Here is a 16,402-nt window from a genome sequence, read left to right on the forward strand (position 1 = left end):
CACAACTCTCAGGCAGTAAAGAAAGAGCGACTCGGTTTGTAGACAATGGAGCAACAGGAGAAAGCTCTGGATAAAGGCATCACTAAGTTTGCACTCGAGCCATCGGGGTGAACTTTCCTGACAAAGATGTTTGACTACTAAAGAGAACAAGGAGGAGAAGAAGGAGGGAAGCGGCGACAAAAAACCTGCTTACATGTCTGTTCATGAGGATGAAACCACAGTTGGTCTCCATATGATTTTGATTTCAGCACTGCAAAAGGTGAGTGTGGGCAGTTTTTTAAAAATTATATTTGAAATGCATTTATGTGATGCCATACGCTGATGATGTAGAGGTGGAAAGGCTTTTCACATCTTTCAAACATGCTTTACCTCCATGAAACAAAGTAAATTAGAAAGTTTTATACTGCCTTAAGTTGACACTTTGCCCTCTGCTCTGATAAATTACTTTTTAGAAGTTAAAAGTCACCATTAAATGAACATACAAGAAGGTGAAAGAAACTATTTGAAGAGCCGGTATCCTTTGTTTTTGTCAGGGCAGCACTTAGCTGTAGCTCTTCTATCATCCTCCCTGCTGTCAATTATTCCTGGAGGGGGGAAATTGATTTTCAGAACTGGACAGTTCCCCTGGCCTGAATGAAGCTAAAGACGTCACAGCTACAGCTCAGTTTGCAAACAGCCTCGTCATAACTTTAGCTTGCGCTGTGAGAACTCATCGACCCGGATTTAGGAGTTTCTCCTGCAGGGCGTGAAGATAATGCTTTAGAGTTTTGTTTTAAAGGAACTGCAACACTGCAACAGCTAATTAAGTTTTGATGTGGGTGTGAAAATTGCATCATTTGCAAATTTGCCATGCTGTAATGAGTTAAAATATAGACACTGGTTATAAGATGTGCAAAATTCTTAATTTGGAATTTAATGTCCTAATGGTGGAACACACAGAGAGAAAGAAACAGAACATAAAAATTAACATTACATACCTTTGATTCAACGTTCATGTTTACTCTAAATGTACCAGTAGGTAAATTTGTTTGGCAGCTAATTTTCAAAGGATGGGTTTTAAGAAACACATGAAATAAAGAGTTTGCGTAGGTTTTTCATTAAATATAGAACATAAGTCTATTGTAGATGAATGATTGTACTTGGTTATATGTGTGTTCTTCTATTTAAAAAGAGAACAGCCCTGGTGAGAGCTCTAGTTTTGGTTTTCTTCAGGGGTAGGGCCCAGCAGGAAGCCAAGATAACACTCTTCAGCAATACGCAGGCCGCTCTCGCTTAGGAACATCTTGTACCAACTGTTACAGATTTGAACAAATTCTTGTCTCATATAAGAAACACTTTTTCGAATTGTTTTTTTGTGTTGATTTGTTAGTTTATAATGTTGATGGCTGTAGATCTGAAAAAGAAAATCCCTCACATACTGAAATGTATTCTTTTAATTCTGTCTTTCAGACTCACATCCGCAAGTCAAATAACTAGGGCCAAATCCTAAATATAATCCATTAAATTAGGGCATTGATTTTATCTTCATGATTGCATGTAAACCTATTAAGAAAGAAATATGTGTTTAGATTTTTCTGTATTTGAACAATTTATTAATTATTATTTAAATGTGTTGGACAGTTTTTTAATACATGCTTTGATTATTGATTGAACAAATTAGTCATTCACATTTTATTTTGCAAAACCATCTTGTATTATTATTCTTATTAGTTTGATCTTATATGCCTATTCTTTAAGAGAAATGTGTTTTCAAATAATGCAGTCATGCGCTATTCATTTACTGACTTATGCATAAAAAACAGACTATGATTCTATGATTTTAGCACATAATAAATTCGACATGACCTGTAAAATGCCCAGGGTGGAGGTGCCCAACTTCAGTCCTCAAAAGCTAAGATCCTCAAAGGCTCAAATTTTTAAATGTGTCCTTCTTTCAACACACTTGAGTCAGATTAATGGCTCATTACCAGGCCTCCACAGAGCTGAATGACTGAGTCATTTGATTCACAGGTGACGCAGAAGGGTTCACCTAAAAGTTGCAGACTTGTTGCCCTTGATGCCTGTAGTTGGACAACCTTGGTCTCGTCCAATACCTACTGGAGATAAGCAAACCCTCATCCCACAGCAAGAGCTTCCAAAATACCCTCTATTACACTGGAAAATATATCATTTGGGTCTTTTAACTGGGTTGCTTTAAAAATTACTATGAACCTGACTGTACCCTCAAAGATCTTTTTTTTGGTGTCTATTTTAATATGCTATAATGAAATTCTGCTAGTTCTCATGGAGATTTACAGCAATTCAGATCATTATTACTCACTGCAGCTCCCTCTCGGGACTTATGTCAGCTTGGGAAATGACTGTGCTCACACTGAAAGAAAAGCCATTCAAGTTTACTACAGTTATGATGGCTTGGTGGGAATCTACTACCAAAAACAAAAGAAAGCAAGCAAGACAGAGAGATGTATTTAGTTACACGAATGATCTTATGAATAGCAAGAAACTGCACGACAAGTGTGGATCAGTCCAAAGGAGTTTTCCTATCATCTCAAAGTTATATAGTGTTTTCTTTTTACTTATTACAACTGAAGAATCCATATTTTGAAGACAGCTTTATCACTTATTTATACACTAATGAGCATAATAAATAATAGTATCTGTGCTGCACTTAGTTCCTGTAAAAAGCAACATTTTCTGGTTGCTTTGTCTTTCACTGCTACTTTTATTTTGAGGGCAGAGCAATGTGCCAAAAAGCAGTTCCAGGAGAAAAAAATAACCTTAGAAAATTGAAAAGATCCTGAACTAGGCATGGGGACATATTTTCACTTTGTAAAATATGTGTAAACGTATCATAGTTTGATCTGCTTTTGCTTTGAACAAAAAACAATCTTAAGATTAGCTGTAATATTTATTAATTTTTTTCTATTTTTACATTTAGACAGTAGAATGATGATCTATTGAATGCATAATTAGTTAGGCTGTCTACTTTAAATCTTCTGCCAACTGTAGTTTTAAAACTGTTTTACCCTAACATGAGAAAAAAGTGAAGGATGGTGCTTGTATAATCGTAACACTGCCACTGTCACAACCAGAAATATTTGTTACAATCATTCTTATAAGTCCTCTAAGCAGCCTTCTTTCAGCCAGTTGTCTGACAGTACTCAATTACAGGAAAAGGAAGTGCTGGGCTGTTTTATATTTTTGAAACAGTTTAAAACTTTGATATACATTTATACAAGTATCTGTCCCATGGCTACTCTGAATCTATGGCAAAAGTCTTCCAAAGGGACTTTCTAAGCATTTCTGATTGGTTGCGTATTTTCAGCCGTTTGGATCCGTCGTTCTGACGCTGTCATCTGAGTTTAATCTTCCCTAAATCTCATTATTGCTCTTTAAATATTACAACGAGAATATCTGGAAATGTTTTCAGAAACAGACTTCAAACTCAAATACAAGAGATATTTCATACACAACTCTGGGGCAGTAGAGAGAACGAGACAACACAGGTGTCAAAAACTTCTTTCAAGGTTTTTATTTGAGGGAAACCAATCCGGTTTTTAAAAATTTCTTTCTAAGGACTACAACACCTACAAAACACGTTTATTTAATTCAGCAATGAAATGTGTTAAACATTTATCGTAAGGGCAAATGGCATGTTGCAGGTTCATTGACAGATGTAGTAAGTTTAGATCAAATCAGAGAATATCATTTTTTGTTAGTGCATCAAAGCATATGTCCCTAATTTTTATTTTATTATGCTAAGCTAAAAATAAAATCCTGCTTCTTTGTGACATTTGCAAACTTAAAGAGAGCAAGTTTTCAGTGTTGATGCTTTTAATGGGGAAAGAAAAAGAGATTTTCAGTATTATTACTTATATAAGCTTCCAATAGTCAGAGCAGATGAAGCTAAAATTAATTGATTTTGATGACTGGCTGATTGACTGGGTAATTATAAACCATAACTTTAATAAAGATATCAAGCTGTTTTAGTTTTATATTTTCCTGATTATAACAGAATGTTATTTTCCTTTTTCCTATTTAGATCTGAGCTCACATTATTTCATTGAACTATTTTTTAGATTAAATCAGAATTAACTACATTAAGTTGGGTAATTTGTCATTTGATTGAAATAGAATTATGGTTGTTTTGTTACATGAAACATTAATATTATGTTGCCATGTTGGTCAGTCACACCACAGGGCATGCCACGAAGTGTGTTTTCTTGTTTAATATTCTAATCTCAGATCTCAACCAAGGACTAGAATCAATATGATGTCAAACTTTTTCTTGTGAGGAAAAGCTCTGTTTCAGTTTCCCTTATTGAACAGAAAACTGCTAAACATAATTTTATTTATCCTATGACTGGACTTTCACCTTGTACAATGTTGTTTACCTATTCCCTGCTGCACCTTCCTGCCTGTTTGACCTGCTCTGTGTAGAGGAGAGTGGAAAAGAAATCAGCTGAAATACTATTCATTACATTTTATGATGTTCAAGGCAAAGCCCTTGGTTTATGAAGCAAGCGATCAGATCTCTTTTAGTTTTGTTCCCACATAATTTGGTTTGACTGCACTGAAATGAGTCAAACTATCAACAAGTCATATCAAAACATCTAGTGAACCTGATGGCGTCAGCTTAGAACTTTTGCAAATGTCCATGCTTCAACTTAAATTTAGAAAGAAAGAGTTTTGCAGAAACACCTTTTGGTCACCGTCGAGATAAATGGGTACTGAAGGATCCAATGGAGTGAACTAAATGGGACCTAATGAGAAGGGTAGTATATCCAAGACTGTAGTCAAGTAAGAGTAGAAATACTACAGTACATTTTATAGTGAAAAAGGACTCAAATAAAAAAATAATATTTTAGTTAGAGTAAAAAATTCTGGTATTTTAAAAGATGAACAAAAAAAGAAGCATAAAATCAAAAAAACATCATAACCAAATAAAAAAATCTAAGCAGAAGAACCACATATTTACAAAGCCAACACCCACAGTAGGTGTCAGAAAGCAACCCTCTCCTCTACAGATCTCTTCTGTTTTGATTTTTGTTACTCTTAACTGTTTTAGATGATCAAAAAAAAAAAAATACTGATGGTAGCCAGTTTGTAACATCCGCCCTTACACAAGTCTGGGAGCATCATACATCAAAGTATTTGCACAAATCAAACATGGAGTGAAAGAAAATCCCATCAAGTTTTGTATTATCATGTGTGTAAATGTGTGTAGATGTTTTTGTGTCTATTACTTGAAATATCACTATTGAACTGAGGCTTTTAAGCTGCGGCTCTCAAAAATTTTCCCGAAAGCATCCATTGCTATTTTTGATTAATGCATGCCTGTCGGTTATTGTACAGCAACAATAATGATGCACGCACAAGGAACCACAAACCACCACTGACCTTTCGCACCGCATCCAGCTGGGCTTCTATTGCTTATGCAACCCGATGCTTTTTGGTTCCTCTTGCTGACATAACCTTGAAATCGGGCCAAAGAGCGGATCAATTGTTCCTCTAACAGCAGATTACCACTGATTCATCTCTTTTTTAAACCTTTGTCCCTTCCCCTGCCTGTCTGGTTTTCCACCCGTGGTAGCTCTGAACGGGCCTAGGGCTAATCACTGGGTAAGAATGCAATCAATAGGCTTTCATTACACAAATCTGTCTCGTCTGCTCCATGCATTAGGCAGAGCTGACAACTCTCGCACATTGAACATGAGATGCACGCAACTAGCCTGTTTCACACATTCTTGCGCCATGCGGCCACTTTCACACATGGCTGAAAAACAATTTCACAACTGATAACATCACTTCACAAAAAAGAGGACACGGACAACATACGGAAAAACAAGACTGGGAGAGCAAGAGCAGAAATGTATTTCCACTTGTTGTTCATGTGTGTTGCTTCAACCATCAGCTGAAAATTCAATATCATATACTAATCTGTTTAATTGCAACTTGTTCCCGTGTAACCTTTATGAATGTCTCATCTGATGCTGTTCGCTTTTTAGACACAATATAAAATACTTTTTCCCCCCAGAAGAACAGGTTTACAATTCATTTGCAAACATGAAGTCTTTGTCCTATTTATTTTCAGGTGTACATTCAGTGCCTTGCAAAGGTATTCATAGCAAATGCTGAGAAAGTGTAAAACATACAAGTTATTGCATGTTTTGTGACAATTTTAGCACTGCAACCAACAAAAACTGGAGCATAACTGTGAAGTGGAAGGAAGATGATGCATGAATTGTGAGGATTTTTAACACACAAATTAAAATCTAGAAAGTGTGCCATGCACATGTATTCAGGCCCCATAGCTCCTAAATAAAATCCAGTGCAGCCATCAAAAGTCACCTGGTTGCTGAATATAGTCATTTACTCTTTGTATAACTCCAGCCCTCAGAGGTTTGTGGAGGACATTATTGAGCAAACTGCATAATGAACAAGGAACAAAGAATAAGAATAAAGTTGTGAAGAAAGTTTAAAGTTGGGTTCATAGAGAGAAAAAAATCTCTATGTTTTAGCAATTCATCATCAGAAAATAGAAGGAATGTTACAACTGCTAACCTAATAACATGCGTTGTCCACGTGAAATGTGAAAAAAAAAAAGGACAGAGGGAGCATTAGTTGGTAAAACAGCCAAACGTTGTGACTCCTGAGGAGCTGCAGAAATCTGTAGCTTTTGAGGGAGAATTTTCTCAGAAACCACACATTCCTCATCTACCTTCATGGATTAGTGGCAAAAACTCCAACATTGTTTACATTACAGGTCTGCTTGACGTAAGTCATAAGAGACACAACAAACCTGCTGCAAAAGGTGCTCTGGTTAGAAGAAACCAAAATGTAAAGTTGCGGTCTACATGCAAAAAACATATTGGATAAAAACTAAAACCTCTCATCAGCCTGAATACTTTATCCCTGCTGTGAAACTTGTTGGTGGCAGAATCATTCTTGAGTGACACTTTTCTTCAGTAAGGACAGGGACTCTAGACAGAGTTGCTGGGAAAGTGGGTGGAGCTAAATACAGACTAGACCTGAAAAAAAAAATGTTAGAAGCTGCAAAAGACTTAAACTGAGTTTTGCAGTACAGCATGCAAATTATCTTAAACATGCTGAATGGGACTAAATCGCATTTATGCATTGGATTGGCCCAGTCAAATCCAAGACCTAAACCCAGTTGAGAATCTGTGGCAAGACATCCAGTCTGACAGAGCTTGTGCATTTTATTATTGTGTGTTTGCTTATTTATACTGTATATATTTGACCTTTTGCACGGGAGCTGCAATGGAAATTTCGTTGAATTCTGTTCAATGACAATAAATGCTATCTATCTATCTTTACAAAAAAATGGGTGAATTTTACAGTCTCTAGATGTGAAAAGCTGGCTTGTAGATATAAACACATCAAAACGTAACTCTGCAAAGTACTGATTCAGCAAGAGTAGAAACAAAAGCATAGTTTTCAACTCTTATTTACTTGAAAACCATGTCTCGTTTTTTTCTCTTCGTAGTTATGAACTACTTTGTGTCTGGTCAGTCTCATGAAATCTGTAGGCACTGAAAATTGTCATGTTTTGTATTAGTACAAAACATGAGTTATTTGTACTGGATTTTGTTTCTTGTTTTCAAGAGGTTTTTATAATTCTGACTCCTGATAATTGTTGTTTGTATGGGGTCTTTTAAACTTTTGCAATACTATTATAAATGGAACATTTTTGTAAAAAATAGGATTTGTCCTCTAACAGATTTCTTGTGTTTTAGCTTTTTTGTCATAAATGTTTCAGATCATTAGAGGAAGTCTTAAAAACTAACAAAATGACAATACAAGTTATTTGAAAACTTGTATTGTAGTACAGGTTTTAAAGTAATGAACTGAAGGGGGAAAGGTCATCCAAACTAACCTAAACTGGATGGGCAATCCTTGATTGCAACAATCACCATCAATCATCACCCTAATGAGTCTTTTATGCTGCTGTGAATGAATTGTTGTCCAGTCTTTGCAGAATTGTTTTTAATCTGCTACACTGAAAGGTATAAAGCATGAACAGCTGTGAGTGTATGATGGATGCATGGTTGTTTGTCCGGCTTGTTTTCACATTGTCCTGTGATGGACTGGCCTACCTCTCACCCAGTGAGCATTCCTCAACCCTGTGAGGAAAAGTCTGTATAGACAATGAATGGATAAACAAATGCCGGTGGAATTGCTGATGTACTTTACATTATTATGCTGGCTACAAACTGATGGTTTCATATTCTCCTGGATTTTTTGTCAGAGAAAACAGTATCCTGACAAACTTAGCTATATATGTACAAACATTCTCAGAGGAAATGTTCCTGTTCCTATTTTTGCTTTCACTTGGTAACCTGACTCTAGAAGCCATGCATCAAGACAATAGCGCAAATATTCAAAATAAATTAAACCAGAGGGCAAATAATATTAGATTCACCCAGACATAGCTCTTACAAATGTATCTTATAAACCAACAGTGAAGAAGTTCTGATTTCAAAACCAGATTGCTGCATCTCTCTAAACACACATAACTTAGGCAACATGTTAGCAAAGGTGCCCTTGGCCCAAGAACCTTGTTTGCATATGAACAAGAATTGTTTCTATTATTCAGAAAGTGTTTTTTGATGTAACTGTTTGTGTGTACAGGGTAACGAGTACATTGGCCAGTATGCTACTTAGGACAACACTACCATTGCTCTAAACATGATCCCCTGAAGCGTATTGCTGCTTACCAAAGGGGAGAGTGGAAATGATCCAGTGTCTCCCCAAAGGGTTCAACCACAGATCCAGCTTTGCTGTTTATCTCTCTGTCTGGTCCCGGACCATCTTGGAGAGCTGATAACTTCTGCCTGTTACACAGATACAATACATCTGGAAAAGAAAGTGCCGGCTGACAACTTTTGCTACTGTAACATCCTGTGCCCGGAAGTTATTAGTAGCCTACATAACAAGGCCCCCCCCCGCATTCTGTACAGAGATGGAGAAGAGTATTTTATTCTTGACATACATTTCTGGAGAAAAACATCTTACATAGAAAATATTGGTGGATCATTTGTCAGCTGGTATGAGAGCACTACTGTATAGAAAAAGACTTGAGGACAACTCATTAGCAGTTCTTTGCAGTTGAATTGTCATATACAATATAATCTGACCCACCATAGATACACTTTCTCAACTGTAGTAGAGCTTAAATTGTTCTCTGTCACTACATCAGGATTACAGAGACACTGACAGTCTTAAAGCAAGATAGACTAGGTGTGTTTTCATCAGCAACTAGTGGGTATTAAGCAAAAAATACACAATACAAGTTTCTCTGTGATGGTCTGATATTTTTGTACAAGTTAAACATTTGCAAGAATTGAATGGATGTTGGCCATATCATCGCTCTACCATTTTATTTGGGTCATTTTTGTTATCTTGTACTTGTCTTTCTCACCTGCCACAAGATAGTAGACTCACACTCACACAGAATAATATGTCTCAGTTTCATACTCAGTTATCAGAGTAGAAATGTACTTTAGCAACAAACAAGCAAGCAAACAAAAACAGACTATTTGCGTTGATTCTGGTTTAGAATAAGATAACGTTCATGTTTCTAATTACTTAATCAAATTCTGTCTTCATTCTATTTATCTACAGGAAATGTATCATGAGAAAGGAAGTCCGATCACAAACGCATGACAGACCTGAGCTCATATATCCTCCTTGTCCAGCAAGAATACGTTAATGGTTGGAACTGCCCGCCCCAACCTCCATTACTGCCCTCGCAGACACAGCCTGATGATCACCGGTGCCATGGGAGCGGTGAGGGTCAACAGGTATGTTGGATAGAAGTTAAAACCATGTCCGTAATTACAGTTTAGAAGCAAGTCATTGTACACTGTTTATACAGTGTACAATGACATCAAAAGAAAAGTGCTGTTCACCACAAACCACAAAAGATACCCACCAATCTATATTTAGAGTCATGGAAGTGAATGTGAAAGCTTAAATGTGTGTGGTGGTGTTGGTGTTGTAGTTGAGGTAGATGTGAGGGAAATATTGTTTGCAATCAATAGCCTTTTTCACAAAGCATTACGTCACAAACGCACAAAAACAAACCACCACTGAGCTCCCTCTGCCTGTTCATAAATCACAAGTGGATACAGCAATATCCTGCACAGCTGAGAGTTTTCCAAACTGAAGTTGGCATGGGATATCAGGAGGAGTAATGGGACATTGACGTCACCATTTTGCATTGGATCGGTTTTCAAGTTCTTTGTGTATGAACAGTGTATCATCAGCCAGCTGATGAAGGGCTGTGACTACCTTGTTTAGTGAGACTGGTGCGTAATACAGGTGGCTGAGTTCTACCAACTCAATGCATCGCTCCTTTCACAAAACACATGGAGACAAAAAAAGGCATCTTTATAAAATCTTGAAGTGACTTGTAAAACGGGCTATTGGCAGAAAAGTTGGGTGCCAGGTAGCCTGCACCCAAGCACACTATTAAAAGAGTGCTTTGCAGTATTTCAATAAATATTAGGAAGTTGTCCATTATCTTATATCTTATATCTGCTTTGTTGACTCTGGTCATGTCTAGTTAATGTTAGCAGTTTTGTTGGAATTTCTGTTGGAGCTAACACCATCAGTACCTTAGAATAGCACTTAATACAGTCTTTCAAAATGAAAAGAGAAACGCATGAGTTTGTAAAATTGGGATCAGGTTAGTTATCTTTTGTACCTTCTTCTCCTTTTTTCCTCTAGATACAGCATCGTTTCCACTGATGAAGATATGCTGAAAATCTCAAGTTTGGGCCTCCACAACGGCCACAGTCCTCTGACACAGCAAACACTATCAGGGGCATGCATGCGGGGTGAGGAAGGAGGTGGAGGAGGAGAGTATCCAGGAGGTGATGAAGTTCTAGGGGCTTTGCCCTTGAGGATGACGAAAGAGCCGATCATCCACAGCAGCTGTCGTTCCTCTCCTCTGTGTCGTCTGGACCTGGATCTTAGCACTGGACGGCTGCGCAGCCGTTTCGTGAAGAAGAACGGCCAGTGCAATGTAGTTTTCAATAACATGGAGGATAAACCACGACGATACCTGGCTGACATTTTTACCACTTGTGTAGACATACGTTGGCGTTACTTGCTGCTCATCTTTACCGCTACTTTCCTTCTATCCTGGCTGCTCTTTGGTTTTATCTTCTGGGGAGTTGCTCTTGCTCATGGGGACTTTGAACTGGACCTTCCTGTGGCGGATGAGAATCCTAGAAGTATCTCAGAGGAGGCAAAAGATAAAAAGCGGCCATGCATTCTCCACATCCAGGGTTTCATTGGGGCTTTCCTCTTCTCAATAGAGACCCAGACCACTATTGGATATGGCTTCCGGTGTGTCACTGAGGAATGTCCGATTGCTGTTGTGACAGTGGTAGTGCAATCCATTGTGGGGTGTATAATTGACTCTTTCATGATTGGCACCATCATGGCAAAGATGGTTCGCCCCAAAAAGAGAGCGCAGACCTTGTTGTTCTCGCATAATGCAGTCATCGCCCTGAGAGATGGTAAGCTGTGCCTCATGTGGCGCCTAGGGAACATGCGTAAGAGCCACATTGTTGAGGCGCATGTGCGTGCGCAACTCATCAAACCGCACGTGACAGCTGAGGGTGAGTACCTTCCCTTAGAACAAACAGACATTGATGTTGGCTATGACGACGGACTGGATAGACTGTTTTTGGTGTCACCACTGGTGGTTGTCCACGAGATCAACAAAAACAGTCCTCTTTTCAACCTGAGCCACAGTGACCTACAGAAGGAGGACTTTGAGATAGTGGTCATCTTGGAGGGGATGGTGGAGGCCACAGCCATGACTACACAGGCCCGTAGCTCTTACTTGGCCAGAGAGATCCTTTGGGGTCACCGCTTTGAGCCGGTGGTGTTTGAGAAGGGTGACCGCTACCATGTGGATTATTCCCGCTTCCATAAGACTTACGAAGTGCCATCTACACCTCAATGCAGTGCCAGAGAACTGAGCCAGAAAAAGGGTCACAGTGGGCAATTGTCTTCTTCAAGTTCAAGCTTCTCCCGATCTCCATCACTGTTTGCTCCAAGAGCAGCAAGACATTTGCAGGGATCTCACTCCCCCAGTGCTTTCTGCTATGAGAATGAAGTAGCTTTGTGCTGCGGAGACGATGCAGATGATGAGGAGGCAGATAAGGAAATGGACGGTCTCAAAACAGGAAGTAAAAGGGAGATAAAAATAAGGGATGACATTCACTTGGATTACAAAGGGGCATTTGTGAAAGAGCAGACAGTAGAGATGCTGTGTGTTCTGGACACAGAGAATCAGATCAGCCTTGATAGACTACAGCCAACCCTACCTTTATACATCAGCAGAGAATCAGGAGTTTGATTAATGATAATTCCTGCCATTTTGTTTGTTGTCTGACATTGTTTGATTCAACCAAAGCACTGAACTGAGATAAATATAAAATATGAAAGATGCAGTGTGAGCTTTGCATGTGGAGTGAGAGAGGTTTGTTTTCTTAGAACTGGAATACATTTTGTTTTTGTGTAAAATACAGTTTCAGTCAAAAAAAGAAAAAAGACGGCATGTGTAAAAACCTCAGAGGTCTTCTAATTTTAAATGTGGTGACAGAGTAATACTTTTATTTCACAAGGCATCTTGAAAATGTAAATGTTTTCCTAATTTATTCAGTATTATTTGTGTTTGGTCTATAACTACCTGAAGCTTTTTGTTGTTAATTTCCAGTCTTTTTTTTGTAAATATATGCTTTTATTAACTTTACTTTGGATCTGTTCAGGTCTTAGGACAGAATGTTTATTTATTATTTAATATATAAAGGCAAGAAAGCACAAAATAATTTTCTTGGTCATCTGTATTTTGAAATAGTGTCTTCTTGAATGAGTTTCTTTAACTATTTGTATTTAATTAATTTGTTTCTTGAAAGTCCAATGCACTATGTTCCTAAATTACCCAGCACAAAAGAGGTACATAGTGCAGAAACATGAGATTAAAGTAAGACCTGTGCAAATGAACAAGCACTTTATTATAATATTATCAATAGAAACAAACACTTCACAACTGTCTCTTCATTTTGTATGATCAAACAACTATTAAACAGCAGTTTATACTGTTAAAACTTAAATTGTCTGTGCTTTGTTTCTATGCTCTTGTGCAATGGCCCTCCATACAAGTTCATCTAGGGTTTGTTCCTCCTAAGATAACTTCATTAACCTTGTGTTTACTTATCAACTGAATATATCTGCTCATCTGAGTCACACGCATATGAACTTGAAGTGACATTCAATTCTTAACTCAAAGGGTTTAATATGATGTCACCCTTTGCAGCTGTAACAGCTTCAACTCTTGAGGAAAGTGTTTTCCTGAAAGCAGTGCATTTATGGAATTTTCTGACCATTCTTTCAGAAATGCATTTGTGAGATCAGATGCTGATGTTGGACAAGCTGATCCAGTCTACTTTATTTCAAATGCTTTTTGTTAGGTTCAAGTAAGGACAGTGCATGCAGGCAAGTTCTAAGACAACTTAGTCACTTATTAGCTTTATGAATCTTGCTTTGTACAGTGGTATGCAGTCATGTTGAAGGAAGAAAGGGGCATCCTCAAACTACCCCCTCAAAATTGGGGGAATAAAATTATTCGAAATGTCTTAGTGATCTGAGCTCATCACACCATGTGTCTCAGAACCCACTTACCTTATTCTGTGATTTTACATGGCCTACCTTAATGTGGCTGAGTTGCTGTCATTCCTCTCACTCCACTTTGTTATATTTCATCAAAAGCTGACTGAGAAAATGAACAAGTGGCATCCTAACATTTCACCACTGACCCGTTCCTTTACTTATGATTGTGTAGGTAGAACCAGTCTGCACACTTAGGTGCTGGATGATATACAGCTGTCATCATGAAAGAGATTAGAACACCTGAGATCAATGATTTGGAGAGATGTGCAACCAATTAATTTAATGCTAGTTAATATGTAGGGCAATATAATGTGTGTTGCTTTCAATAATATTATTACTAGTGTTTTTCTTTCACAGAATTGAACATTTTACTTGATATGTTGCGTAACTCTTGTCTTCTTTCAAGTTATCATCACAAAATTAGGTATCAGTGAACAAGTTACATTTAAACACATTTAAGATAAATAAATGTGGTTATTCATTGAGACCATTAAAATAGCGGTGTCCAATATGTTTTAGATATTGACCTGAATAAAAGGAATAGGTCACAAACAGGTGTATATGCAGCTTGATGACATGCTGGGAAGCTAATTCAGCCCAGCTGTAGGACAACATGTAGGACACAGATTCTTAAGGACTGGAGTTGCACCCATGAAGTAAAAGCAACCAGCAAACCACAAATGTGGATATTGCAAGAACTAGTTTCTACAAACTTCTTGCAGTTCTAAGCATTGCATAGAAAACAATATCGAAGAATAAAACGAGTTAAATAAATTTGTAATCTGCATAGATTGAAGTCCTATATTATACAGTCACTGATAATAAATTATCTTACTAACTCATTAACTCAATTCACTTATTAATCACACACAGATTCATGCTTTCAAGCCTTTATTCTTCCTAATTATGATGATTCCCAGCTTTTTGCTCATGAAAACACACCATTAAAAATTAGAATATTACAGCAAACCAATAAAAAACATATTTAAATTGCCTGGAAGATTAGTACCAGACAAGATTAGTACTGAAGACTTTAAATATGTGGCCAATTAATATTTTTACTGGAGAAAAACTACAGTGAATAGTTATTAACATTTTTAATTGGTTGTGATAGAACATTTCTTTGTTGTCTGATGTCTTCTCACAGTCTTGGCTCACTCTGACATATTTAGCTAATTAGACAGACTTATGTAAAACACCCTGAATAATTGTATGACCACTTTTTTAGTATTGTTAATGACAATTATTATAATTTCTGAATTCTAGGAATTTAATATTGTTATTGGAGAAACTGGATAAATACACAAGCAGCATCCAAGTTGAACCTTTCTCATACGGACTGGCGGATCATTGGGTTGTAGTAGGTGGGGATCTTCAGCCCTCATGTCAGACAAAATATGACATGATCTGGATGACAAACAGTGCTCTTGTGTGGCCATTGCTGCTGTAATTTATCTGTTTCTTACATATATAAGCTTTTTCATTGTGGTACTATTCATGGGACCTTTAATACTTATAAAGAGTAATAAGCCAGAAACTTTAATTAAAGCCTGTGCCTCAACATTCACCTATACCAATCTTTAACAGCATGTAAGGTGAAGTTCTTTACCAACACAAAAACATCTGCATCTCTGAAAAATCTTTAAAATATAGGTCTAATGGAAAACAATAATCAAAATAAACTGTTTAATTATCCTTCAAATTATTAAACTGTATCAAATCATAAAATGTCTTGTCCTTAAATGTTGTTATTGTTTAGCAACGTGCTCAAAGCACTGCTGTGGAAACATGGAGCTCTGAGCATGATTTAAAGTAACAATCTACAGAAAAAAGGTTATGCAACACACATGTGTGTATGTGCCATTCAGAGTTAGACAGCAGCTGGCTCAGATTCTAACATCAGTATGTTTTGTCTCAACCAACTCTGATCACACTACAACCTCACACGCCTGGTAAAGCAGATTAAATTGAGAATATGGGTGTGGACGATAAAATCCAGTTGTTATTCATTAATCCTGTCACATTTGTGACTATAATGTCTGAGACGCAAGAGGAGCTACACGAAACTAAATGTCTTCCATTAGGTACAAAATATATTTCACAAAATTTGACTTTCACTCCTTTGGCCAAATAGATTAAATAGGAAAATACAAATAAGCAGAAACTTTATGCTCAAATGAAATACATGGACATGTAAAATAAGAGCAAACAAAATGGATAGTTATCTTACTAAAGTCTGTTTAGCTGCAACGAAAAGGCAGGTAGTGCCACTTGCTGGGACACCGGCGCCACCATGTGGTCGATTAGTGCCACTACAGACTCACTGCCAAAGCCAACGCATATTATACAAAAAATTCTCAAAATTATGACGGAAATATGATTTCCAACGGATGACTTACAAACTAGTAAGATGTTTTATCTGACATTTTTATGCTTGTAGGACATCTGATGCAGCATTCAAATAGTCCAATAAGATTGTTTTCTTCACAAAAATAAATTAATAGTTCAGAGAATCTTAAAAGTTTAATTCCTTAATTTGCAAATAATACCTTTTTTTTTTTTTTTTATTAATTCATACTTTCAGTCAAACATGTTGCTAGTAATTGTTTTCTTTAGTTTTTTATTTTTAAAATATGCCTTATATATTCGAACAAACCTTTGCGGTTTCAAAGAGGTTTCTGGAAAGGTCACA

General features: G+C 37.2%; 1 protein-coding gene across 1 annotated transcript; it reads left to right on the forward strand.

Annotated features, from left to right (window-relative positions):
* LOC102235546 (ATP-sensitive inward rectifier potassium channel 12-like) lies at window positions 1-13,111 on the forward strand. The gene is made up of 3 exons (XM_014476135.2): window positions 1-259; window positions 9,646-9,824; window positions 10,753-13,111. The coding sequence occupies exons 2-3, from the start codon at window positions 9,733-9,735 to the stop codon at window positions 12,395-12,397; spliced, it is 1,737 nt and encodes a 578-aa protein (XP_014331621.1). The 5' UTR covers window positions 1-259; window positions 9,646-9,732; the 3' UTR covers window positions 12,398-13,111.
* The last annotated feature ends 3,291 nt before the right edge of the window (window positions 13,112-16,402 follow it).

The sequence above is a fragment of the Xiphophorus maculatus genome, chromosome 5 (genome assembly GCF_002775205.1).
Source record: "Xiphophorus maculatus strain JP 163 A chromosome 5, X_maculatus-5.0-male, whole genome shotgun sequence".
NCBI lineage: Eukaryota > Metazoa > Chordata > Actinopteri > Cyprinodontiformes > Poeciliidae > Xiphophorus > Xiphophorus maculatus.

What these genes read in the sequence shown, in the direction of transcription:
- LOC102235546 (XM_014476135.2), top strand. Translation starts at nt 9,733, where the DNA reads ATGGTTGGAACTGCCCGCCCCAACCTCCATTACTGCCCTCGCAGACAC. An exon ending in GGAGCGGTGAGGGTCAACAG is followed by an intron (nt 9,825 to 10,752) that starts GTATGTTGGATA and finishes TTTTTCCTCTAG; the next exon opens with ATACAGCATCGTTTCCACTG.